Source organism: Ahaetulla prasina, chromosome 16 (genome assembly GCF_028640845.1).
Source record: "Ahaetulla prasina isolate Xishuangbanna chromosome 16, ASM2864084v1, whole genome shotgun sequence".
Classification (NCBI taxonomy): domain Eukaryota; kingdom Metazoa; phylum Chordata; class Lepidosauria; order Squamata; family Colubridae; genus Ahaetulla; species Ahaetulla prasina.
This window is the reverse complement of record NC_080554.1, coordinates 5,866,146-5,893,722: the sequence shown is the minus strand read 5'-3', so window position 1 is coordinate 5,893,722 and position 27,577 is coordinate 5,866,146. Positions and strand designations below refer to the sequence as shown.

The window sequence follows — 27,577 nt, the reverse complement described above, 5'->3', positions numbered from 1 at the left end:
CGCGGCACACTGGTTGGGAACCACTGATCTAGATAGATGAGAGAGATCTAGATAGATGAGAGAGAGAGATGATAGATAGATAGATAGATAGATAGATAGATAGATAGATAGATAGATAGATAGATAGATAGAAAGAAGAGGAGGGAGGGAGGAAGAAAACAATAGCAAACCACTTCTGTAGCTTCTATACTATTGCTCCCAAACCCAGCGTGGATGGATATCCATGACGTCACCAGATATTCAGATATATAGAGAAATGAATTCAGATAGGCTAAAATGTTTTGTTCTGCACATCGAATTTCACTTTCTCTCATTCTGTGCAACTTCGTTTTCTTCCTTTCTCCGAGCGTTGTGATTGTGACCCGCCACTCCTTAACGTTACTTCTTCAGATCCAGATCCTGGCTGCTTATTTGTAGCCTATGACTATCATTAAGTGTTGTATCATTAAGTGTTAAATTTGTACCCTATGACTATCATTAAGTGTTGTAAGTGTTGTACCTTGATGAAGGTATCTTTTCTTTTATGTACACTGAGAGCGTATGCACCAAGACAAATTCCTTGTGTGTCCAATCACATTTGGCCAATAAAAATTCTATTCTATTCCATTCTATTCCATTCTATTCTATTTTTAAAAATCTCCGAATTTATCAGCCTGCTCATTGCCCCAATTCAGGTCCCCCCTCCCCTTCTTTTAGCGCTTCCCCATGTTCCATCAAGCATTCAACTTCCGAACAGCTGCTGTTATATCCTCTCACGTGGTGCCAGCAATACGAAGACAGGGCCAAGTTACCAATATTCTCTCTCTTTTTTTTTAATAATTGTACCTCTTGACACATTCATTACCCTTTGAACAAGAACGAACACACAAAAGGTCACTCATTAAAAAAAAAAGCAGTAGCCCTGACTCTGTGAAGGTGCATAGAAGCGTTTACAAGATCAGTCCAAACCAAGGCAAAAATAATTATTATAATATTTTAAAATACGAATAAATCCTTCTGGATGGGAGAGGGGGGTAGACTATATATTTTAAGAGGCCCTCTCTTGTCTGCAGGGGCCTCAAGTTAAAACTGTGCAAACAGGAGCAGGAAAATACAGTTGGGATTTCAGTATTGCTCTGTAAATCTTCTGGAGATAACAGCATATATATATATATAGATATATATGGAGAGAGAGGCACTCGTAAATGGAAAAAAAAAAGGGAATCTTGGCAAGGTAAAAACGCAACAGGCAGTTTTGTGGGTTTTTTTCCAGGCTGGGAACTGCCTCCTGTTGAGACATTTGTCATAAATGGACCATCCTGGCTGAAGTTGTGACTGAATTTTTGGCTTTCATCCACACCAGTCCCCCCCTCCAAAAAAATAATAATAATTGAAAACCATTGTTGTGTCTGCGCCCCCCAAGCCGGGTCCCCTGCCAGAAAGTGACTCGGAAAGTGAGGGGGAAGGGCCATCAGGACTTACCTCTGGAGCACCGGCTTCCCTGGCTCAGCTCCAGGAGCCAGAGGCAGGCCAGGTGGAGGAGATAACGAGGCCTCCGTCCCCTGACTCTTCCCCCCCCCAGGCCATGCCTCCAGACCCGGCTGATGGCAATCAGGCCTGGCTGGACCCTAGGTTTCGTAGGCAGGAGAGGCGGGAACAACAGAAGCAGGGGTGGGGCAGGCCTAAGAAGTGCTGAGTCATGGAGCCACACCCCACAGGATATAAAAGCAGCGAGGGCTGCTATGCCTCTTCGTAGCAGGCAGATCAACTGCTTGACTAGAGCTGAAGTACTGTTTGTTGACTCATCGGCATCAAGGGAGATAACAGAGTCACTTGGCAGACGCTCACTAGTTTGCTGCCAGAGCTGATAGTTGCCGGCTAATTAAGTCATCGCTCGGACTGAGGCGAGGGGGACAGAACAACCATCGAGCCAAAGAGACAGAGTAGAAGGCTCACCCACCAGATGTCAACTCCCAATGAAGTGGAAGAGAATCCAGATGCGGGCATCTTTAGTGCATTTGCTAATTTCCTCCCCCACCCCCTTCTGTCACATTAAAAACTTGCAACCCAGTTTAGGAAGGGATTGTGGGGGGGGCGCACACCCAGGAGCTTGGAGGTGCCTTTGGCTTTACCCTTATTATAGGCATTCCTCCACCAGCCATCTTATCGTCCCTGCTCATTGCACCTGCTAAGCAGGGTTATCCATGATTGAACCCTCTCCTGGATCCTATCGACGTGTGATCTCTCGCTATCCTTTATATCAGGGGGACAAAATTAAGTGCCACGTTAGACACTTGCCAAACTTGTCAAAGTGATGTCATTTCTACGGGGCTGTCCCGGGAATGCACTCCTCTCCACTTTTGTCCCGAACGGCCACTCAAGAGCTAAGGCTGAGCGATCGTTGATCACTAAGCCATGCCTTCCCTCTTTCCTAGCCCAGCCCAAAGGGTTTACGACAGGGACCGGTGGAAATTTAGTCTTGAACAGATAATCCCCAAGGCAGTTCAGGGCAACCCCCGATTGTATTTACCCCCCACCCGCTCTGTTCCTCTCTTATGGCTTCACATGGCGAGCCCCCTCCCCTCCCGACACGCATCAGTAGGGGGTGCTGCCCTCCCACTCTACGAGATATTCCACTTTTCCCTCCGGGCTGATCCTCCGAGCCAACACTTGATATTTCTCTCCGCAAATTAAGCGGCCGGTGGCTCCGAAATAGCTGCTGATGGATGACTGGAGGTGAGAGAGGGATAGATCATCTTCACTCAAGCTCTCCAAAGTCTGGCAGTCGATGGCGTTCTCCGGGCGATCCGGACTGCTGGCACGGTCGCTGCCATCCAAGGAGCAGCCGGGGACAAGCCTGCGGAGACGCTCGGAGGATTTCGGTTTGGCGTCGAACGGCGCGTAGGTTTTAGCGGACAGTTTGCGCTTCCGGCTCCCGACGTTTGTCCTGCCAAAAGATGGTAAGAAAAAAAAGGGTTTCTTAGGGCTGTGGTATAAGGCAAAGGTCCCCAACTCCCAGTCTGTGGCGTGCCAGTGTTGTGGCCTGTCAGCCGTCAGCCCGTCCAGCAGCCATATCGGAGGAGGAGGCGTGGGAGTAAGGATCAGCATCAAGGCAACCTGAGAGCTCTGAGGGGGAAGAGGGAATGGAGCTGTGTGTGAGAGAGAGACAGAAGCGGAGTCTGGGCCATCTGTCAGCCCTCAGATGGAGAGTCAACATCCCCCAGGTCTGGAGGTGGCTGATGGAGGAACAGCTGGGCCCAGTGCCTGACGCACGGATGCGCAGAAGGAAGAGGAGAGGAGAGCAGTGGAAATCTATGGGTCGGTCCTTGGGACGGAAGAGCCACCGCTGCTAGCGAAGCCCTACCCTAGCTCTGGGGATAAAAGGCAGGGGGCGGAGATGAATAGTTGAGGCAGATAACCTATTCACCTCCCCTGCCGGATAGACTTGTTAGCCTGAGGTGAGAGAGAAACCTTTTGCCAGGGTTCCTAGCGCTCCTAATAAAGGAATCATTGATTTAAATACAGAGGGTTTGCCGTGTTTGGGGAGCTGGGTCAGAACAGCCAGCAACCGGTCCACGCAAAGAAGCATAGCCCCATCTGCGAGATGCAGGCAGCAGGCGGAACCTCACCACTTCCGGTCTGTGGGAAAACCTTTCTCCACGGAACCGGTCTCTGGCGCCCAACAGATTGGGGGGGGGGGCGTTGGCATAAAGTGAACTGTTTGGCAATCAGAGCTATCGCGCCTAATGGGGTAAAATTGCAGGGTATTTTTCGTGAGTCAGATGCAGCCTCTGACGACGGCGGCAAAACGGTCAACGACATCGGGCGCGTCTCCCTTAAACCCGTCTCAATTTGCAATGGCGAGAGATGAGGACTAGCTGGGATACAACTCCCGGGGGCCGAAACGCCTTTTTAAAAAGAGAAGCCTTTTCAATTTATCAAGGACCTCGATTCGAAGGAGAAGCTCGTTGAAGCCGAGCCCGAAGTGCTGGCAGCGTCCGTGGAGTCTACATCGGAGAGGAAGCCGTGGCCCGAACTTGCACTAGAAAAGTGGGAGGAAGAACAGTGATCAAATGTCCGCAAGAAAACAACCAAGTTCAGAGCACCAAGGACTTCACAGTCCAGACAGGAAAATTGTTCTACTCCTCCTCCTCACAAACTCCTCCCCTTTCTAGTATTGATGATGTTCCCTAGCTGGGTAATGAAACGTCTTCAAGAAAACAAACATTGAGAGAGCAGCAAGGACCCACAGTCCTCCTCCTTTTCCTCTTTTCTTCTTCCTCCTCCTCCTCTTCCCAAACCCCACCCCTTTGTAGCATTGATGATGTTCTCTAGCTGGGTAATGAAACGTCTTCAAGAAAACAAACATTGAGAGAGCAGCAAGGACCTCACAGTCCTCCTCCTTTTCCTCCTCTTTTCTTTTTCTTTTCTTCCTCTTTTTTTCCTCCTCCTCCTCCTCTTCCCAAACCCCACCCCTTTCCAGCATTGATGATGTTCCCTAGCTGGGTAATGAAACGTCTTCAAGAAAACAAACACTGAGAGAGCACCAAGGACCTCACAGTCCTCCTCCTTTTCCTCCTCTTTTCTTCCTCCTCCTCCTCCTCTTCCCAAACCCCACCCCTTTCCAGCATTGATGATGTTCCCTAGTTTGGTAATGAAACATCTGCAAGCAAACGCACAAGTTCAGAGAGCCCCAAGGACCCCTCACAAACGAGTCCTTTTATCTACAAGGCCAGGAATCAGGCCTTAGCGCTAAGGCACACAGGTACGGTCTGCAAGCTGTTACCTTTTGAGACTCTGGATTTCATCCAGCGAGAAATCAAAGATGCAGGCCAGGTGATGGTTGGTGCTCCAAGCCGAGGCAAAATCACTCTGTGGCAGGAAGGAAAAAGGAAAAAGGAGAGAGAGGGAGACAGAGAGAGAGAGAGAGAGAGAGAGAGAATAATTTGCAAGGAAACCCACCAATCCTCTCCCAGCTCCACAAAGAATTTGGAGGCAGTTCCCAACCACAGAGCCCATCATTTTAGCGAACTGACACTTGGAATGGCATCTTCCAGGAGAAATTTGGGACTTTTCCTTCTCCGTTCGTGCTGGGATTGATGCGGCAGCAAACTGGAGAGGAAGAGGGGGGGAAAAAGAAGAAGAAAAGACAAGGAATCAGACAGCTGGCACGAAGACCAAAGGGAGACCTCGAAAGCTCAAGCGAAGAGCCTCCGCTGACTTCTACGGACCTGCTTTTGTGGGAGGATTTGACTTTCCCCCTTTTCTTCGTCTCGCTCCGTCCCGCAAACTTATCCGGGAGCATCTTGCTGGGAGGATTCGGGGGGACTCGAACCCGGAGGCGGAAAATGCACTTCTTTTTCTTGATTTCCTTCCCGCACAGAAACCTGAAAAGCCACCAAGACAAATCCGGCATCTTGGTTCAATGAGAACAGAAACATCCGCAAGAAAACCACCAAGTTCCAAGGAGCACCAAGAACCCTACATTCCTTCTCCTCCTTCTCTTCTTCTCCATAAACTCCACTCCCTTCTAGCACTGATGATGTCACCTAATAAGGTAATGAAATATCTGAAAAAAAACAACACCCCACCAAGCTCAGAGAGCACCAAGGACCCCACAACTCAACTCTGAGCTACCAATATCCTCTTCTAATTGAGTCAGCTGGATCTTCGGAGAGTAGATTCCTTCAAGCTCACCTGCTTTTGTAACTGTTTAGTGCATCCAGAAGGAGAGGACCTCGTTCTGCCACAGGGGTTGCAGTCAACTGGGGAAGAGATTTTAAGGCAAAATAAGCCCCAAATTCGCTTTTCGCGTCAACCTAAGGACTCCTTTGAAAGACTAAGTCAAAGCTGTGTCTAATCCAGCATCCACCATCCTTCTCTAAACTTCTGTGGAATTCCGTGGATCCATTCTTGATTGTCCCAGCTTTTTGCTTGTATCTTGCTTTTGGGGTTTGGGGAATGTCAAGAGTGCACACAGCTTTACTAAGGGAGACAACCCAGGAGCAATAACAGCAAACAGAGGTTTGCAAGAAATAGTGGTTTTTATCTACAAAAGAATATGTACTATACATACATGTACTATAGGCAGAAGTCAAACAATCAGCAAATTACAGCAGGGAAGAACACACGGCAATAGACAGATGCCCTAATAGGGCCTCTTCTTATTATACAGGCTCTTAAAGGGATAAAAGCCAAAAACCACCCTAACAGGGCTTCTTATTATTATACAGGCTCTTAAAGGGATAACAGCCAAAAACCACCCTAACAGGGCCTCTTCTTATTATACAGGCTCTTAAAGGGATAAAAGCCAAAAGCCATCCTAACAGGGCCTCTTCTTATTATACAGGCTCTTAAAGGGATAACAGCCAAAAATGCTGACTCATTTCCATCATTACATCAGTGCATCATTGCATCATCATAGCAGCTGGTCAGCTCTTAAATCACTACCATGACAGGGAAGAAGGAAAAACTTGGGAGAACCTCAAGATCGCAGATTTGATACCAAGCTGAAACTAGAGAATCCACCCTTTGCCATACACCCCCACATTCCTGCCCCACTTCCATGCACAGAGCATCTAAATATCTTTCAATTAGCCACGACAGCTTATAAGAACCCATTTTTATAAGAACAGCTCCAGAGGAAGTTTAGCGCATGTTCAATGGGAAGCAAATTATAAAGGGAAGGATTTGAGGCTCGCCTTGCGTACCTTGCCAAGCTGAAAATGGTCCCAACGGTGATTGACAAAGGCCAAGATTTCCTCAAAGTCGAAATATTTCTTCTTACTTTGCACGCCCAGGTTGTAGATGGCAAGGTGCACGACGTCGACCCTATGTGTGTGTGTGTTCAAGAAACAAAGGAGACAATTTCGGACATTAATACAATTGAGCATGTCCAGAAATATTTTACAGGAAGAGTTCTCCACTCCTCTGAATACAACAAAATATCTTATGCCACCAGATTTGAAATCCTGGGTTTAGAAAATTTAGAACTCCCGCCGCCTTCGACATGACCTGTGTTTAACTCATACAATCATCTGTTACAATGTCCTTCCTGTCGAAGACTACTTCAGCTTCAATCGCAACAATACACGAGCACACAATAGATTTAAGCTTAATGTGAACTGTTCCAGTCTTGATTGCAGAAAATATGACTTCAGTAACAGAGTTGTTAATGCCTGGAATACACTACCTGACTCTGTGGACTTGTTGTGCCTCGCCCGCCCTCCTCTCCTCAGCCGGGCCCCTCCCATCTCCTGCTATCTGAACCAGAGACTGATAGTGAAGAAGAATGGCCTGGCATGCCTCCAGCCCGCAGCCCTGGCACCATGCCTGGACAGACTGAGCAAACATACCTCCCTACAGCGTGTGAGCACGAAGCCAGCCACGAGCTAGAATTGCCAGCAGCTGAGGACGAAAAGACACAGTGGACAGATCCCCGCTTCCGGAGAATGGAGAGGCGACGTCAGCAAAAGGAAGGGAGGGGCAGGCCTGGATAAGTGCTGAGTCATGGAGCCACACCCCATGGCCTATATAAAGGATCTGCTTTTTGGTATTCCTTGAGTCAGGCAAAGTCTCATCTGGTTGCTGAAGTCACACCTTGGATTCCTGCCTGCCCTAAGAACTCTGACAGGAATTTGGCAAAGCTGCAGAGGCTTCATGGCCACGCTTGATACAGACTTCCCAGACCCAGCCATCAGAGGAGGAGTGGGACATGACAGGTCTCTTCCCAAAATCCCCAAAGCTTTAACCAAAGACTATCTACTATCGACCTCACTCCATTCCTAAGAGGTCCGTAAGGGACGTGCGTAAGAGCACCAGCGTGCCTACCGTCCCTGTCCTAATGTTCCCTTTGATTGTATCCAATTCGTATAGTTATTTCATCTTATGCTTATATATATACTTACATATCGTATAGTTATTTCTTGCTTATGCTTAAATATACTGTTGTGACAAATAAATAAAACAAATAAAAATAAATAAACAATGACCTTCCCGTTGAAGGAAATGATTGCAGGAAGGTGGTGGCAATGTTTATAGCGTAAGGTGAAGGAACAGGGATAGCATTTCCCTATGGCCAATTCTTTCTTGGAATTAGCTTTATATACCTCCATAAAAATCTCCTCCTCCTCCCATCCTCCTCCAATTTCTCTTCTTCTTCCTCCTCCTCCCCTCCATATTTTCTCCCTCCTCCTATATCTGTCATCTCTCAACCCTCTTTCTCCTATTTCTCTTCCTCCTCCTCCTCCTCCTATACCTCTCATCCCTCCTCCTTCTATTTCTCTTCCTCCTCCTCTTCCTCCTCCCCCTCCTCTCATCTCTCTCATATTTCATCCCCCCCTTCTTCTCCTCCTATTTCTCTTCCTCCTCATCCTTCCAGTTCTCTTCTTCCATATCCCTGATCCCACAATATAAAAAAGATGTGGAGACTTTAGAAAGAGTGCAGAGAAGAGCAACAAAGATGATTAGGGGACTGGAGGCTAAAACATATGAAGACCGGTTGCAGGAACTGGGCATATCTAGTTTAATGAAAAGAAGGACCAGGGGAGACAGGATAGCAGTCTTCCAATATCTCAGGGGTTGCCACAAAGAAGAGGGAGTCAAGCTATTCTCCAAAGCCCCTGAAGATTTTTTTTGGGGGGGGAGCAGATCTTACCATCTCAAAGGTAAACGTTTGAGATACTCCGGTCCCTGATTACACACTGTGCAGTAGAAAATATAAAATCTGGAAAAATGTGAGAGAGAAAAAGAGAAAACAGGCTCCAGTTAATTAACTGTATATCTGCTGCCTTCTATAGGGGTTGGACCAGTAATGGAATTCAATTTTTTTTACTACTGGTTCTGTGGGCGTGGCTTGGTGGGCATAGCAGGGAAACGATACTGCAAAATCTCCGTTCCCTTCCCACCCCTGGGGGAAGGATACTGCAAAACCCCATTCCCTCCCCACTCCAGGGGGGAGGATTCTGCAAAATCCCCATTCCCTCCCCACTCCAGGGGGAAGGATATTGCAAAATCGCCATTCCCACCCCACTCCTGGGGGAAGGATACTGCAAAATCCCCATTCCCTTCCCACTCCTGGGGGAAGGATATTCCAAAATCCCCATTCCCTCCCCACTCCTGGGGGAAGGATACTGCAAAATCCCCATTCCCTTCCCACTCCTGGGAGAAGGATATTCCAAAATCCCCATTCCCTCCCCACTCCAGGGGGAAGGATATTGCAAAATCTCCATTCCCTCCCCACTCCAGGGAAAGGATATTGCAAAATCCCCATTCCCTCCCCACTCCAGGGGGAAGGATATTGCAAAATCCCCATTCCCTCCCCACTCCAGGGGAAAGGATACTGCAAAATCCCCATTCCCTCCCCACTCCAGGGGGAAGGATACTGCAAAATCTCCGTTCCCACCCCACTCTGGGGCCAGCCAGAGGTGGTGTTTGCCAGTTCTTTGAGCTGCTCAAAATTTCCGCTACCGGTTCTCCAGAACCTGTCAAAACCTGCTGGATTTCACCCCTGCTGGGTTGGACTACAAAACCTTTCCTCCTCAGCCAGCAGGACTCCGACCACACCTACCGATCTCCAAAGAGCATGGAGTGGTTCAGGCACTGCATGCAAGCTTCGTGAAACCACTGACGGCATTGAAGGCACTGCAACATCTTCAGGTACCACCTGAGAAGGAATGGGAAGACATTCTTTATCGGCATTGTCCTCTAACGCAGGTAGTCCTTATTTAGCGGCCGCCTCGGACAGTGGCCATTCACGGTTGCGAGGGTGAGGAAAAAAGGAAAGTTGCAGCCGACCATCCCACAGGGCTGCGAAGCCATGAAAAGCTGAGAGTTCGATTGTAAGCGCGGACACTTAGCAACTGGTGAATAGCGCAGGCTGGTAAAGCCTGTTATTAAGAACACAGCAGCCTGCAATTACTGCAGGTTCAAGTCCCACCAGGCCCAAGGTTGACTCAGCCTTCCATCCTTTATAAGGTAGGTAAAATGAGGACCCAGATTGTTGGGGGGGCAATAAGTTGACTTTGTAAAAAATATACAAATAGAATGAGACTATTGCCTTACACACTGTAAGCCGCCCTGAGTCTTCGGAGAAGGGCGGGGTATAAATGTAAACAAAAACAAAAAAAAAACTGCTTCGCCGAATGACCGAACTGCCGCCCCCAATTTGGGCTGCTAAATGAGGACTGCCTATATCTTTATATTCTAGGGTGTCGCAAGGATGCTGGGGTGGGGTGGGGGTGGGCGGGGAATCTGAAACAGAACTGAGCTTCAAACTGAAAAAAGCAGCCTGCGCATCCAGTCGAGGGGCTAGGCATTTTGCAAATCAAGGCTCCTCAAGGGTTGACTCAGACTTCCGTCCTTCCGAGGTGGGTAAAATGAGGAGCCAGACTGACGGGCGGGGGGAGGGGGGGCAAGAGGCTGACTTTGTAAACCACTTAGCGAGGGCTGCAAACCAATGTGAAGCGGTATGTAAGTGCTATTGCTATTGCTATTGCTATTGCTGTTGCTATTCCTATTCCATTCCATTCCATTTCATTCCTTCTCTTATTCTATTCTGTTCTGTTCCGTTCCGTTCCATATTCTATTCCATTCCATTCCATATTCTATTCTATTCTATTCTATTCTATTCTATTCTATTCTATTCTATTCTATTCTATTCTATTCTATTCTATTCTATTGCATTCCATTCCTTCTCTTATTCTATTCTATTCTATTCTATTCTATTCTATTCCATTCCATTCCATATTCTATTCTATTCTATTCTATTCTATTCTATTCTATTCTATTCCTTCTCCTATTCTATTCTATTCTATTCTATTCTATTCTATTCTATTCTATTCTATTCTATTCTATTCTATTCTATTCTATTCTATTCCTTCTCCTATTCTATTCTATTCTATTCTATTCTATTCTATTCTATTCTATTCTATTCTGGCACAGTGGTTAGAATGCAGGATTTCAGGCTAAACTCTGCTCACTGACAGGAGTTCGATCCCGACCGGTTCAAGGTTGACTCAGCCTTCCATCCTTCCCGAGGTGGGTAAAACGAGGATCCAGATTGTTGGGGGACAAGAGGCTTACTCTGTAAACCGCTTAGAGAGGACTGTAAAAACACTGCGAAGTGGTATATAAGTCTAAGTGCTATGGCTATTGTTATTGGAGATGCCGAAAAAGCTGCTGGAGCTTACGGCCACGCTGGGAAAACGCGGAATTGTTTTCACCCCTCCGATGACGAATTTTAAAAAGGCAGCTTGCAAAGTTTCGAAAAATGGAAATCTCTGCCTCCCTCGGAGATGCCGAAAACCATCCCCTCCGGCTGCCCAAGATCACCCTTCACCCTCTTGAACCCTCCGACGATTCCTGCCCCCCCCCTCAACATCTTCCTCAATTCGAACGTACTCTCCGGGACCCCCACAATAGCAGTAACACTGCTGATGATTCGTTCTGTGTAGGGAATCCCATTCCAGCTCTTCCGGATTATAACACAGGACCATTTTAACCGTCTGCAGAGTCCGGGCGATGGCTCCTTTCCGCAAAGCCCCACCTTTCTGGAGAAGCAACAAGACACGGCGTTTTCTACGCGTTCTCAAGCCGATCGTCCCTCTTAATAACAGTAACAAGAGTCGGAAGGGACCTTGGAGGTCATCTAGTCCACCCCCCCACCCCACCCCGCTCACGCAGGAGACCTATGCTGGGGATTCGAACCGCCGAACCGCCGACCTTTCTGATCGACAAGCTCAGCGTCTTAGCTGCTGAGCCACCGAAAACCTCTCGTATGCCACTCACCCGCACGGCTAGTACGAAGATACATCTCCGACAAAACCACGGAGTCACCAAAGGCTCTTCAAAGCTCTCCACCAGTGGAATGTGGCACTGTTGGTGGTACCCTGAGAAGGAGGAGGTTGGGGGGAGAAACGGAAGGTTTTAAATCGACAGGAAAGCTTAAATGTAGGAGCATCCACAACCTTATCAATAATAAGGTTTATAATAATTTATTTATTTATTCATTCATTTGAATTTTTATACCGCCCTATCTCCCGAAGGACTCAGGGCGGCGTACAGCCATGTAAAAACATAAGAATAATACAAATAAAAACAACGATTAAAAAACTTATTAATTAGGCCGAAATTAAAATATCACTAAAATAGTATAAAACCCCATTAAAAGCTAAATTTAAAAACTAAAAACCCTAGGCTAGCCCTGCGCAAATAAATAGATGTGTCTTAAGCTCGCGGCGGGAAGGTTCGGAGGTCGGGAAGTTGGCGCAGCCCTGGGGGAAGCTCGTTCCAGAGGGTGGGAGCCCCCACAGAGAAAGCCCTTCCTCTGGGTGTCGCCAGTCGGCACTGTCTGGCGGATGGCACCCTAAGGAGTCCCTCTCTGTGAGAGCGTACGGGTCGGTGGGAGACAATCGGTGGCAGTAGGCAGTCCAGTAAGTAACCCGGCCCTAAGCCATGGAGCGCTTTAAAGATAGTGACCAAAACCTTGAAGCGCATAAAAGAAAATAAAAGAAGATAAAGTTCCTACCGAAATTTTTCTTATTGGGAATTATTACGGACTGTACAGTAATTGAGACTAAGTTGATTTTAAATTTAATAACAGCGGCAAGACTACTGATAGGACAATACTGGAAGAAAAAAGAGTTACCTACAATAGAAGAATGGATATTGAAAGTGGCTAATTTGGCTGAGATGGCTAAAATCTCAGCCTTTTTGAAAGACACTACACAAGAAAGATATCTTAACTGAATGGAAAAAAATGGATTGAATATACGCAAAATAGATATCAGATTAAGAGATATCAGATTGCTTTTGAATGATTCGGATGTATTTATCTTTGATTTGTATTGGGGAAGTTAGGATTTGAGAAGAAGGGGAGGATTATAATTTGCGTTAGGGAAAATTTAGTGAATGATTGCTTTTTTTATACCGTGTTTGTTCTGGGAAGTTGAGGGGGGGAGGGAGGAGGGTGGTTTTGGAGGAGGGGAGGGATGGAGTGGGGGAAGGGGGGAAAAGGGGGGTGAAATTTTTGTAAAAATGTTTTCAATAAAAAATAATAATAATGTTATAATAATAATAAGGGGCGTGCATAAGAGCACAAAAGTGCCTACCGTTCCTGTCCTATTGTTCCCTTTTATTATATCAAATTAATATAGTTGTTGCATACTTTTGCTTATATATACTGTTATGACAAAATAAAATAAATAAAATAAATAAATAATCCTGGCTTGAATTTTAAACCTTTATGCCACACTGCTACACCCAAGAGGGTACATCCGTTCCTTGCCCACTGCAGAGACACAATGGTACGGATGATCCAGACCCACACATAACCAGGTAGGAGGAAGATCTAGAGAACGTGCTCACCAACTCCACATTTCCCACAGATCAAGATCTCATTCAGAGGCTCCGATGTCTTCTCCAAGCAGATGTTACATTCAGGCTCTTCACTGGGGACACCAGCTAGAAAGCAGGAAGCAGGGGGAGAGGGAGATCTGGTAAGTCCAATCCAGATTTAGAACTCCCGGTTCGGACCGGATCACCCGATCCGGTAGCGATGGCGGCGGGTGGTTCGGAGAACCGGTAGCAAAAATCCCTGCCTCCCCCACCTCCCATGCCTAGCTGAGCCGCGTGATCATCAGAGGTTGGTGTTTTTTTTTACTTTTAAAAGCATTTTTTCTTCAGCGGAAAAAATGCTTTTAAAAGTGAAAAAACAAAAAAAAAAGCCTCTGATGTTCGCGCAGCTCAGCTGGGATCGTCAGAGGCTTTTAAAAGCATTTTTTGTACCACCTCTTCAGCCGAAGAGGTTGTAGAAAAAATGATTTTAAAAGTAAAAAAAATAAAAAGTTGGCCACGCCCACCCAGTCACATTACCCCACCACCACCAAGCCACACCCAAAGAACAAAGTAGTAACAAATTTTACATTTCACCCCTGCTGTAGCCCCCCCAAAAAAGCGAATACCATCCTGGGTTGTATAAACAGAGGCACAGAATCAAGATCACGTGAAGTATTAGTGCCACTTTACAAAAACCTTTACAAAAAAATCTGCAATACTGCAACTAATTGTGGTCAAAAAAGAAGTTGAGAAAAAGTTCAGAGAAGAGCAACTAAGATGATCAAAGGCCTGGAGACTAAACCATATGAAGAATGGCTGCAGGTTTTGGATCTGGCTAGTCTAAAGAAAAGAAGAATTAGGGGCGACATGATAGCAGTCTTCCAGTATTTGAGGGGCTGCCACAAAGAAAAGGGGTTTTACCTGAGGGCAGAACAAGAAGCAATGGGTGGAAACTGATCAAGGAAAGAAGCAACTTAGAACTAAGGAGAAATTTCCTGACAGTTAGAACAATCAATCAGTGGAACGACTTGCCTGCAGAAGTTGTGAATGCTCCAACACTGGAAATTTTTAAGAAAATGTTGGATAACCATCCGACTGAGATGGTGTAGGGTTTCCTGCCTGGGCAGGGGGTTGGACTAGAAGGCCTCCAAGGTCCCTTCCAACTCTGTTGTTATATTATATTATATTAAATTATTCTTCAAAGCACCAGAAGGCAAGACAGGAAACAATGGCTGTTTCTCCTTCTAACCAAGGAGAGAAGCAACCTGGAATTAGGGAGAAACTTCCTAACAGTGAGGACAATTAACCGGTGGAACAGCTTGCCACCAGAAATCGTGGGCGTTCCATCACCAGAGGCTTTTAAAAAGAGACTAGACAGTCATTTATCTGAAATGGTTTAGGTTCTCCTGTTTGAGCAGGGAGCTGGACTAGAAGACCTCCAAGATCCCTTCCAGCGCTATTCTGATTCTGTTTTATTTGAAAGGCAATTCAATGGAAGAAAATGCGTTAGAACGTGTGGATAGTTCATATTTTCCAACTGTCAATCGGTCATAGATGTGATTTTTGGGCAAGACACAGTTTCTCAGGCTACTTAACTCCTTTTACACCCAGGTTGACCGCAAAGGAAGCCAAGTTCAACACTCCATTATTCAAAAGAGGGTACGAGCTCCCCAAACATACCTTCTTATTTTGCCTAGCGCCTTTTCCAAGATGATCTAGTTCACCCCAACTCTACCCTGCCAGATTCTAGTCCTCATTCATCTCCTCCCCCATCCGCATTCAACATCTGAAAACGTTGAGAATTCCCCAAGGAAAAAAGTGGCCGGGAATGTTCACGCACCATGCTGGATGTCCTTCCAAAGCACCCAATATTTGGAATTATCTTCAAAGGTCACTAGGCAACTTTGCTTAGCGTCGCTCACCTGTAAAGGCAGGGGAAAAAAACAGGCTTTGTCCTGGCTTGCTCCAATTTTGCAAACTGGGGTCTGTGTTCATGTCTTAGGTTACGCCCGAGTGCAAAAATGAAGGTGGGGGTTCCCCCCATCTTCCTAAAACAATGGAACCTCCAGCCCATATGGGCTAACTTAACATGCTCTGTGAACCCCAAAGTTTTTAATTATCCCTTTTACTCCTTCTCCGGCTTTTGAGAGTATCCAGCGATTGCTATTTGTAGCCGAAAAAGGAGATACAAAAATAAATACATTTAGAATTATTTTTTTAAAAAAGAATAAGGTTGGGAAAGGCAGGAAGATACGAAAGGGAAAAAGCAGCAAGAATTGTCTTTGCACAAACAGTGGAAAAATGAAGAGATCCCCATAGATGAAGATGTCATTTAAAAAAGATATTAGAATGTGCAGAAATGGATAGATTAACATTTAAAATAAAGGAGAAGGAAGAAACAGAATATTTTTTTAAACATGGGATTCGTTTTATCAATGGTTAGATGACAGAAACAGAAGTTAGAAACTTAAAAGATATATTAATATGGATAAGCAATTATTATTATTATTATTGTATGATTATTATCAATGCTATGAATATTATTGTTATTGTTTCTATTATTATTTTCCAAAACTCTGTACCCAGACAATGCACTGTTCATGTATAGACATTGTTTTTTATGTATGTATGTATGTATGTGTATGTATATCTATATCTATATCTATATCTATCTATCTATCTATCTATCTATCTATCTATCTATCTATCTATCTATCTATCTATCTATCTACCAACAATTGAAAAACAAACAGCCAAAGTTCTAAATGAAATGTAAACTCTTTTAGCAAATGTGAGATGGAAACAAGATTTCTTATAGACTTAAAAAAAAATATTTTTCCATACAAAATAAAAGAAAGAAAGAAAGGAAGGAAGGAAGGAAGGAAGGAAGGAAGGAAGGAAGGAGGGAGGGAAGGAGGGAGGAAAGGAAGGAAGGAAGGAAGGAAGGAAGGAAGGAAGGAAGGAAGGAAGGAAGGAAAGAAAGAAAGAAAGAAAGAAAGAAAGGGGGAAGGTGGAGGGAAGGAGGGGAAGGGAAAGGAAGGAGGGAGGAAGAGAGGGAGGGAGGGAGGAAAGAAGGAAGGAAGGAAGGAAGGGAGACAAAGAAAGAAAGAAAGAAAGAAAGAGGGAAGGAAGGAAGGACGGAGGGAGGGAGGGAAGGAAGGAAGGAAGGAAGGAAGAAAGAAAGAAAGAAAGAAAGAAAGAAAGAAAGAAAGAAAGAAAGAAAGAAAGAAAGAAAGAGAAAATGTTATTTACTCTCTTAATCTTCCCAAGATAATAAAGTCCATCGGTCCAACGGCATAAGACATATTGTCCTTCGGGCAATTTAGCCATCAGCTCTCGTCGACTGTCCTGAGTTCTGGCGACCCAATCCGCCATCGATTGCTGCAGATGTCCGAGGGCTGCATAAGTGCGCCCAGGGTCAGGAGTCCCCATGCTCCTGGGCTACAAAGAGAAAAGGGGGGGGGGAAAGCATTATTTTTAAAAACGCACAGCTACGATTAACGGTGGGTTACCACCGGTTCGCCCTCTGTAAGTGCGTGCCATCCGTACACGCATTTAACCTTCCATGCATGTGCTTTGCTCGTGCGCACACTTTCCGTGCATGCGCCTGCCTCAAAAATGTGGCTAAATAGGACGGTATTAAGTCCGGGTAGGTGGGTGGGGCTGGGGCAACCCGCCGTGCCCGCTAGTGGTTCACTCGAACCGGTACGAACCATCTGAATACCACCTCTGGCTATGATTAACCCAAGGACCCCAAACTCTCTCACAGCGAGTTCACGTTTTCGATCCGTTCTCGCCCACGCGGCTCCGAAGCTGCGGTTTTAAGACATCAAAATAGATAGAAAGTCCATACAGAGAGTGGTGAGGACAGTGGAGAAGATTATAGGAAGCTCGCTTCCCATTATTCGGGATGCCGTTTATAAGCGCTATGTGCTTAGAGCTCAAAGCATTGTTAGAGACCCCACACAGCTAAATTCATAGCCTGTTTTTGTTGCTTCCCTCTGGGAGGAAGTTTAGAAGTATCTATAGCAGGACTACTAGATTCTCTAACGGCTTTGATCCTTATGCCATCCGCCTTGTAAACTCACAGGATTCTTTATTTTTTCCTGCCGTGTATACGTATACATTCAAACTAGACTGGGATGTTTCTTTTGTGTCATATATGCATGTGTATGTGGGAATATGTACAATAGTTATCTCTTGAGAGCTTAAAGTAACCAAATTTTACTTTACTGTATGCTGCTCAGCGTACATTTAATGTGACCATAAAGATTCTATTCTATGCTATGCTCCTCTCCACTACTCTAATCTACTAAACTCTATTCCATTCCATTCCATTCTATTCTATTCTACTCTATTCTATTCTATTCTACTCTACGCTACGCTACTCTACTCTACTTTACTCTACTCTACTCTATTCTATTCTATTCTACGCTACTCTACTCTACTCTATTCTATTCTATTCTATTCTATTCTATTCTATTCTATTCTACGCTACTCTACTCTACTCTACTCTACTCTACTCTATTCTATTCTATTCTATTCTATTCTATTCCATTCCATTCTACCCAGCCTGTCAGAAATGGAAACACCTGGCAGCTAGAGCCACATCTGGCTGGATTTCAACCCCTAACACCCACTACTCAATGTGCTTTTACTCCAAAGAGCAAGAGAGAGAGATGTTGAGTAAGTTAGTAGCAGGGCCTCCTTTGCCAAGATCTATTTTCGGCCGCTTCATTCTTGGCAGCTTCCGATCCATGTTAAAGATTGTGGCATTCCAAATGTCCGCGCAACCAGCTGTGTCACGGAAAACATCACAGGTCACTTCCTAAGCTGTTATTGCACAATTCAGGGAAGCCCAGTTTCTGGTGATCAGAATGACCAGGGAGCTTGGGAGCGTCTGGTTCTAAGTCAAGGAGGATCTGTATTTAGCCCAAACTTTCTGTGGCTAAGTGAAACATTCCTTAAGCTTTTTACAACCTTTCTTGCCACACTCACATTAAGTGAATCACCGCAGTTGTTAAATGCTGCTTATAAGCGCTAAATCGGGCTTCCCCATGGACTTTGCTTGTCAGAAGGTCACAAAAGGGGATCATGTCACCCACCCCACCCCATCCCCGGGACATTGCAACCATCATAAATATGAGTCGGTTGCCAAGTGTCTGAATGCTGATCAGATGACCATGGGGATGCTACAAGGATTGTAAGTGTGGGAAATGGTCATAAGCCAGTTTTTTCGGTGTCATTTCGAACAGTCATTAAACAAACTGTTATAAGTGGAGAACTACCTGTACTCCAATGCCTCAAACCAAACTCTCTCTCTCATCTATATCTATCTCAATTCTATCTATCTATCTATCTCTATCCCATATCTATCTATTTAATATCTATCTATCTCTATGTATCTATCTGTCTATCGATTGATCAATCTATCTATCCCATATCTATTTATCAATATCTATTATATTATTTATGTAATCTATGTATCATAACTATCAATTTCTATCCTCTCTCTCTTTTTCTATCTCTATCTACCTACCTACCTATTTATCTATCATGACTATCTATCAACCTCTATCATCTGAAAACGCACCTATTTATTCAAGCGGGACTGGCTTAAAAGTCTTAAAAGTTTTATTAAATTTTAATTGGGGCTATTTATAATTTTATGATCTTAAATTGTTTTAAATTTCGGCCATTTGTAATATGCTTGTTTTAGTTTTGTTTTTAATGTGTATATTGTGGGTTTTTTAATATTTGGCTGTACACCGCCCTGAGTCCTTCGGGAGAAGGGCGGTATAAAAATCTAATAAAATAAATAAATAAATCTATCTATTAATCTATCTATCTATCTATCTATCTATCTATCTATCTATCTATCTATCTATCTATCTATCTATCTCATATCTATCCTATATCTCTCTATTTATCAATCTCTCTCTCTCTCTGTCCTATCTATCTGTCTGTCTATCTATCTATCCCGTATCTATTTTGCAATATCTATCATATATATGTAATCTATCTATCATAACTATCAATCTCTATCCTCCCTCTCCCTCCCTCCCTCTCTCTCTCTCATAACTATCTATCAATCTCTATCATCTATCAATCTCTCTATCTGTCTCTATCTATCTATCTATCTATCTATCTATCTATCTATCTATCTATCCTATTAAAATAAGTTGATCCCTGCCTTAAAGCGAGACACTTTTACTTAGAGAATAAAATTAGTCATTTTTCCCATTCTGGGGCCTCCTAGCATGTTTGGACTTCACTTCCCAGAATCCTTAGTTAAGCATTCCAAAATTTCAAAAAGCGCCTTTCGTTTTCCAAGAATGAGGTCTGGAATTCATCCGTTTTTTTGCTTTTCAGAAAACCCACGATTATGCAAATGCAACACTGAGAAAGAATATTTTTTTAAAAAAGCAGTTTTCTGCTCTGAACGCTTTTTCCTAGAAGTGTTTGGCAAAGAATGTTGCATTTCCAGAATGTTGCGTAGTAGTGGATTACATCAACATAGATTCCCCCCCCAAAAAAATAACAAAACAAACTCCCAATTCTGCAAAAAAATAAAATAAAAAAATTCTCCTGGAATTGTCTCCATTTGAAAGAAGTTGGGTGTGAGCTTCTGATAAAAGCAGAGTTTTCTCCAGACGGATTTTCACTAACATTATCAACCTAACAACAGCACTTACTGAGCAACAGTTAGGAATTAAATTTAAATAAAGAGGTGGATTATGAGACTGAAACATACTTAATAACTAAATAAGACACACATCCGTTGCATTTCTAGCAGCTTGGCTGGAGATAAATAATCAACCCAGTTTATGAAGCAGATATAAGAAAAATGCATCTAACCAGGGAAGCCCCATCCCAATTGGAAGCTTGTCACTCATTTTGTTTTCCTGGGGAAGGAGGAGATCAGGCTACCTGCTCCCAAACTCCTCCTCTGTCTACTCATCTCCTCTCTTTGAAAGTTTGTCAGGACCACCTTCTGGAATAAATTCAACTCTTTTTTTGGGGAGGGGGGAGAGGAGAGAGAAAAGGAAATTCTTCTTCCCCCAGTTTTTTGTTTTTGTTATTTTTGCAAAGCTCCCAGCATGACTAAGAGACATTTCTCTCATTGGCATGCTCTCATTGGCAGATTCAAAAGATTTTTTTTTTAAAAAGTGCAAAGTTGAATATCTATCTATTTATCTGTATCTCTCTATCATATCTGTTTATCTCTCTCTATCTCTCCCTCTCCATCATATCTTTATCATATCTCTACCTACCTACCTACCTATCTATAATTTATCAATCCACCCAATATCTCTCTCTCTCTCTCTCTCTCTCTCTCTCTCTATATATAGATATATATAGATATATATAGATATATATAGTTATATATATATAGATATATATATATATTATATATATATAGATATATATAATCTCTATCTCTCTACTTAGCTACCTACCTTTATCTCTCTCTCATTGTTTATCATATCTATCTATCTATCTCTATCTATCTATCTCTCATATTTGTCTCTCTTTCTACATCATATCTAGTTTGTCTGTCTGTCTGTCTCATAACTATCTATCTCTGTCTATGTGTCTCTATCTATCTTTCTACATCATATCTATCCATCTATTAATCTATCTCTATCATTATCAATCTATCAATCCCTGTCTGTCTGTCTGTCTGTCTGTCTGTCTGTCTGTCTGTCTGTCTATCTATCTATCTATCTATCTATCTATCTATCTATCTATCTATCTATCTATCTATCTATCTATCTATCTATCTCTTATATCTATGTGTCTCTCTACATCATATCTAGTCTGTCTATCTCATCTCTATCTTTCTACCTTATATCTATCCATCTATCCCTCTATCTCTATCATTATATATCAATCTCTATCAATATCGTATCTATCAATATCGTATCTATCAATCTCTATCATATCTAGCTAGCTAAGCTTTCATGGCTAGGTTGGGTCTCCAACGTCAAACTTTTCCGGGGTGGGGAAGAAAGAGAACCAAGAGAGAAAGGATGCGGTCAAGAAAGATACCCACCCAGGCAAGAACGCCGAGTGCCTCTGCGATCGAGAAAGGAAGTTGCGGATCGAGCCATTGGGTTTACTAAGAGTCCCCCCCACACACACACTTTCAGTTATAAGCAGGGGAAGATCAGCTCTCTGCTGCATTTGCAAAAAAAAAGGGAGGGAGGGGTGCCCCTTGCCAGTAACACAGATTCCCCCCTCCCCTCCATAGACTGTGCGGCTGCTTTCGTGTTGGGTCGTTTTCTACCCACCTTGGCTGGATGGGATCCCCGGCTGCACGGCAGGGAGGTCGCGCCGGCTTGCCACCGAGAAGTGTGGGGCGGGGGGGTGATGCACCCCACCACCACCCTCTGGTTCTCCCTCGGTGTCCACGGCCGGTTCTCGCCCAGCCGGAGGAGAAGACCGGTTGCAACGAGGGAAGCCTCCGAGAGACTGGTGCAAGCCTGAAGCTGGCGCGCCCAGGAGTGCTGTGGGAACGGGCGGCGGACAGCGCTGGGTTGGGCCAAGAGGGTGAGCGGAGGGGCGGGGAGGAGTTCTGGCTAGGGTTAGGGGATCCTAGGGCAGCCCCCCTCGAGTGTCCCACTCTAGCTCCAATCCGGTTGACAGTCCCGAGCCAGCTTGCCCAAAGGGAAGCCTCCCGATTCGTGTTTTTTTTTCCTTCCTCTCTCCCTCTCTTTCTCTCGGTCTTCTCCCTCTCAATCCCTCCTTCCTCTCGTTTTCTCCCTCTCTCTCTTTCTTAATCGCTTTCCCTCTTAATCTCATTCTCTCTCTCCTTCCCTTCCTCTCCATTTCTCTCTCGTTCTCTCTCTCTTCCCCTCCCTTTCATTCTCCTTCTCAACCGCTTCCTCTCATTTTCTCATTCTCCCTCTTTCTTAATCGCGCTCCCTCTTAATCTCTCCCTCCCTCCCTCCCTCTCCATTTCTCTCTCGTTCTCTCTCTCTCTCCCCCTCTCGTTCTCTCAATCTTCTCCCTCTCAACCCCTTCCTCTCATTTTCTCATTCTCTCTCTTTCTCCCTCTTAATCTTTCCTTCTCTCCCTCCCTCCCTCTCTATTTCTCTCTCTCCCCTCTTTCTCTTTCATCTCTCCCCCATCTCTCTCTCTCTCTCTCTTTCTCTTTCTCTCTCTGTCTCTTTCACACACACACACACACACGGAAACGTTTTGCAAAAGCAAAACTCCCCGGACTGTGCCATCCATTCCTCCCGCTCCCAACAATTCTGGCACCAACTCGGCTGGCGCGCGCGCGCTGCAAAAGAAAAAAGAAAAGAAAAAGAAAAGAAAAAAGAAAGAAAAAAGTTTGCGCCTTGTCAACTCGGGGCGCCCCCCTCCTCCTCCTCCCCCCCCTGCGCCCCCTTACCTATTTGAGGACCCGGACGAGGGTGCGTTGGGGTGGGGAGGGGAGGAAGAGGCTTCTACCAGGTCGGCTCCCAGCCCGGCTCCATGGCCAGGGGAGAAGGAAACGTCCCGAGGGAAGAGGAAACTTTTAGAAGTTAAGGGGCGCTTGGCTCTTCTCTGCGCCCCGACCGGGGTGTCCCGAGCGCATCTCCACGTTTCAGAAGACCCTCCGTGCGCCCTGCGGTGGCCGAGGTTGTCTGGAAGCAACCTGGCAACGACGGATCGCCATCTTTACCCCTCCTCTTCCTCCTCCTTTTTTTTTTAACGCTATTTTCTCTCGCTCGCGCTCTCTCTCTTTCTCTCTTTTCCCGCGAATTATTTCGGTTGGGGCTCCTGCAAATTAGCGCGGCGGGTTTCCATCGCGCCGCCTCCGGCTCCTCCTTCTCAGTTGCATCCGAGCCCTTCCCCCCCCCTCCTTCTCCTCCTCCTCTTCCTCCGCCCAAAAGACGCCAAGCTTTCGGGACCCGGGCTTTCCCGCGCGCCGAAGCGGGGGTGGAGCCTCCATAGCCAGGGGCAGTATACCTCGGAGTCACACATACACACACATACACACCCCGTCGCTGGGGATCGAGAGACCGCGAACGGTTTCAGCACCCCTTGCCTCGTTGGTTTGGAAAGATCCGGGACCCGTAACCGTAATAGAGTCGGAAGGGACCTTGGAGGTCATCTAGTCCAACCCGCCCTGCTCACGCAGGAGACCTATACTATGGATTCGAACCACCCAACTGCCGAGCTTTCTGATCAGGGGGTGAAATCCAGCGGGTTCTGTCAGGTTCTGGAGAACCGGTAGCAGAAATCTGGAGTCGTTCGGAGAACCGGCAAAGGCCACTTCTGGCTGGTCCCCAGAGGGGGGGGTGGGAATGGGGATTTTGCAGTATCCTTCCCCTGCTACAGCCTACCAAGCCACACCCACAGAACCGGTAGTACAAAAATTTGGAATTCACCCCTGTTTCTGATCGACAAGCGTCTTAGTACCGGCTTGGGCCATTTCAGCTCCTTGGCTGCCGCTTTGAATCCTGGGTCAATGTTACAACACTTCATTTTGTGACCATTCCAAAAAAACAACAACCCAGCAGTGAAAAAAAGTGACTTATGAACCTTTTTCCCCCCCACATAGGACCGTTGCAGCATCCCCAATGGTCATGTCATTTACGCTAGGATGCCTGACGACCGACTCATAGTTATGGCGGTCGCCGTGTTCCCCAGGTCACGTGATCCCCTTTGGCGATCTTCCGATAAGCAAAGTCAACGGTGTGGGGGACGACAACAACGGTGAGGGTAACGGGACGGACGGACCAGATTCACTTAACAACCGTGTGACTCATTTCAGAACTGCCTTGGTTCACTTAACAAATGCGGCGAAATCCCTTAGCCAGTTTCTATTTATTTATTTATTTATTTATTTATTAAATTTTTATACCGCCCTTCTCCCGAAGGACTCAGGGCGGTTTACAGCCATGATAAAAAAGAATAGAATAGAATTGAATTTTATTGGCCAAGTGTGATTGGACACACAAGGAATTTGTCTTGGTGCATATGCTCTCAGTGTACATAAAAGAAAAGATACGTTCATCAAGGTACAACACTTACAACACAATTGATGGTCAATATATCAATATAAATCATAAGGATTGCCAGCAACAAGTTATAGTCATACAGTCATAAGTGGAAAGAGATTGGTGATGGGAACTATGAAACGATTAATAGTAGTGCAGATTCAGTAAATAGTCTGACAGTGTTGAGGGAATTATTTGTTTAGCAGAGTGATGGCCTTCGGGAAAAAACTGTTCTTGTGTCTAGTTGTTCTGATGTGCAGTGCTCTATAGCGTCGTTTTGAGGGTAGGAGTTGAAACAGTTTATGTCCAGGATGCGAGGGATCTGCAAATATTTTCACGGCCCTCTTCTTGATTCGTGCAGTATACAGGTCCTCAATGGAAGGCAGGTTGGTAGCAATTATTTTTTCTGCAGTTCTAATTATCCTCTGAAGTCTGTGTTTTTCTTGTTGGGTTGCAGAACCGAACCAGACAGTTATAGAGGTGCAAATGACAGCAATATACACATAAAACCATAATTAAAAAACTTATTATAAAATGGCCGAATTAAAACATTTAGAATAAAACCCCAAATTTTAAAATGTTAAAAAACACTAAACTGATCAAAATCCCATTAAAATCCTATGCCAGTCCTGCGCGAACAAACAAATAGGTCTTCAGCTCTCGGCGGAAAGTCCGAAGGTCCGGCAGTTTTCTCCCTTAACAACGTACATTCCGGGCTCAGTTGAGGTCGTAAGTCAAGGGCTACTTGTATTTTGTCTTCCTCGTTGCTGCCAGTCGCTGTTTTCTTTACAAGTAAAAAAAAACCTGGGCAAATTTCCACCCAAAACCTAGATCCGAAGTTTGCACGATAAGTCATTTTCGAGGTGGGTCCAGGAAACCTGATTTCAAATGTCTGAACTCACTCCCAGGCTCAGTCAAACAATATGATGTCAATCTGGTGTAGTTGACAGTGATCTGGGGTGGGATAATATGGAAGAAAACAATCAGAATAACAGAGTAGGAAGGGACCTTGGAGGTCTTCTAGTCCAACCCTCTGCTGAAGCAGGAGACCCTACCTAGACCATTCCAGACAAATGATTGTCCAACCTCTTTTTATAAACCTCCCATGTTCTTAACAGAACAGAATAACAGAGTTGGAGAAGGGACTTCGGAGATCTTCTAGTCCAACCCCCTGCTGAAGCAGGACAATCTGTTTGCCCAATCTCTTCCACTTCATGACATTTACAGCAAATTCCCTGTTGAGGTTTTTTGGGTTTTGTTGTTTTTTGTTTTGTTTTTTTGTGTGGACTTAACGGTTCCAAAGTGAGAAGCAAGCCCTGCCTTCCCTGGCATGGCTTCTGTTTGCTGGCCCTGAAAAAAATATTTTCACCAGCCTTATTTTTTTTGCAGGCAGCTTTTTTCCAAGGATATGAACTTTGCTGTGAGTCATGATAGAGCAATGATGAGCCATGACACAGTTATAAAGAAATGCAGTGCCTTTCCTTCTTCCCTCTTCCCCTTCTTAATGTCTTTTGCAGAGGCAGGTGGCCAACTCAACAAGTTTTATTCCCCCTGGAAGGGAGTGCCTTACTTAAAATAGAATAACAGAGTTGGAAGGGACCTTGGAGGTCTTCTAGTCCAACCCCCTGCCCAGACAGGAAACCCTACACCACTTCAGACAAAATGGTTATCCAACCTCTTCTTAAAAACTTCCAGTGTTGGAGCATTCACAACTTCTGGAGGCAAGTTGTTCCACTGATTAATTGTTCTAACTGTCAGGAAATTTCTCCTTAGTTCTAAGTTGCTTCTCTCCTTGATTAGTTTCCACCCATTGCTTCTTGTTCTACCCTCAGGTGCTTTGGAGAATAGCTTGACTCCCTCTTCTTTGGGGCAGCCCCTGAGATATTGGAACACTGCTATCATGTCTCCCCTAGTCCTTCTTTTCATTAAACTAGACATACCCAGTTCCTGCAACCGTTCTTCATATGTTTTAGCCTCCAGTCCCCTAATCATCTTTGTTGCTCTTCTCTGCACTCTTTCTAGAGTCTCAACATCTTTTTTACATTGTGGTGACCAAAACTGGATGCAATATTCCAAGTGTGGCCTTACCAAGGCATTATAAAGTGGTATTAACACTTCACGTGATCTTGATTCTATCCCTCTGTTTATGCAGCCCAGAACTGTGTTGGCTTTTTTGGCAGCTGCTGCACACTGGCTCATATCTAAATGGTTGTCCACTAGGACTCCAAGATCCCTCTCACAGTTACTACTATTGAGCAAGGTACCACATATACGGTACCTGTGCATTTTATGTTTTTTTTTGTGTGGACTTAACGGTTCCAAAGTGAGAAGCAAGCCCTGCCTTCCCTGGCATGGCTTCTGTTTGCTGGCCCTGAAAAAAATATTTTCACCAGCCTTATTTTTTTTGCAGGCAGCTTTTTTCCAAGGATATGAACTTTGCTGTGAGTCATGATAGAGCAATGATGAGCCATGACACAGTTATAAAGAAATGCAGTGCCTTTCCTTCTTCCCTCTTCCCCTTCTTAATGTCTTTTGCAGAGGCAGGTGGCCAACTCAACAAGTTTTATTCCCCCTGGAAGGGAGTGCCTTACTTAAAATAGAATAACAGAGTTGGAAGGGACCTTGGAGGTCTTCTAGTCCAACCCCCTGCCCAGACAGGAAACCCTACACCACTTCAGACAAAATGGTTATCCAACCTCTTCTTAAAAACTTCCAGTGTTGGAGCATCCACGACTTCTGGAGGCGAGTTGTTCCACTGTTTAATTATTCTAATTGTCAGGAAATTTTTCCTTAGTTCTAAGTTGCTTCTCTCCTTGATTAGTTTCCACCCATTGCTTCTTGTTCTACCCTCAGGTGCTTTGGAGAATAGCTTGACTCCCTCTTCTTTGGGGCAGCCCCTGAGATATTGGAACACTGCTATCATGTCTCCCCTAGTCCTTCTTTTCATTAAACTAGACATACCCAGTTCCTGCAACCGTTCTTCATATGTTTTAGCCTCCAGTCCCCTAATCATCTTTGTTGCTCTTCTCTGCACTCTTTCTAGAGTCTCCACATCTTTTTACATTGTGGTGACCAAAACTGGATGCAATATTCCAAGTGTGGCCTTACCAAGGCATTATAAAGTGGTATTAACACTTCACGTGATCTTGATTCTATCCCTCTGTTTATGCAGCCTAGAACTGTGTTGGCTTTTTTGGCAGCTGCTGCACATTGCTGGCTCACATTTCAATGGTTGGCCACATGGACTCCAAGATCCCTCTCACAGTTAC

The 27,577-nt window shown here is 44.9% G+C and overlaps 1 protein-coding gene across 2 annotated transcripts; it reads right to left on the bottom strand.

The window, feature by feature from the left end:
* Positions 1–84: 84 nt before the first annotated feature.
* Positions 85–23,138, bottom strand: PHF19 (PHD finger protein 19). Of its 2 annotated transcripts, none has more exons than XM_058159441.1 (15): positions 22,715–23,138; positions 16,567–16,755; positions 15,155–15,236; positions 13,345–13,440; positions 11,767–11,867; positions 11,380–11,528; positions 9,548–9,643; positions 8,636–8,704; positions 6,690–6,810; positions 5,677–5,744; positions 5,211–5,366; positions 5,016–5,091; positions 4,766–4,851; positions 3,926–4,021; positions 85–2,926 (listed from the first exon to the last, which is right to left on the bottom strand). In XM_058159441.1, exons 2-15 carry the CDS (start codon positions 16,744–16,746, stop codon positions 2,575–2,577), a joined length of 1,728 nt encoding a protein of 575 aa, XP_058015424.1. In that variant the 5' UTR covers positions 16,747–16,755; positions 22,715–23,138; the 3' UTR covers positions 85–2,574. The 2 variants fall into 2 exon arrangements, with proteins under 2 accessions (XP_058015424.1, XP_058015423.1); XM_058159440.1 differs by lacking the exon at positions 22,715–23,138 and adding an exon at positions 21,609–22,288.
* Between the last annotated feature and the right edge of the window lie 4,439 nt (positions 23,139–27,577).

What these genes read in the sequence shown, in the direction of transcription:
- PHF19 (XM_058159441.1), bottom strand. Translation starts at nt 16,746, where the DNA reads ATGGGGACTCCTGACCCTGGGCGCACTTATGCAGCCCTCGGACATCTG. An exon ending in TTGGAAGGACATCCAGCATG is followed by an intron (nt 13,441 to 15,154) that starts GTGCGTGAACAT and finishes CCTGCTTTCTAG; the next exon opens with CTGGTGTCCCCAGTGAAGAG. An exon ending in CTGTGGGAAATGTGGAGTTG is followed by an intron (nt 11,868 to 13,344) that starts GTGAGCACGTTC and finishes CCTCCTTCTCAG; the next exon opens with GGTACCACCAACAGTGCCAC.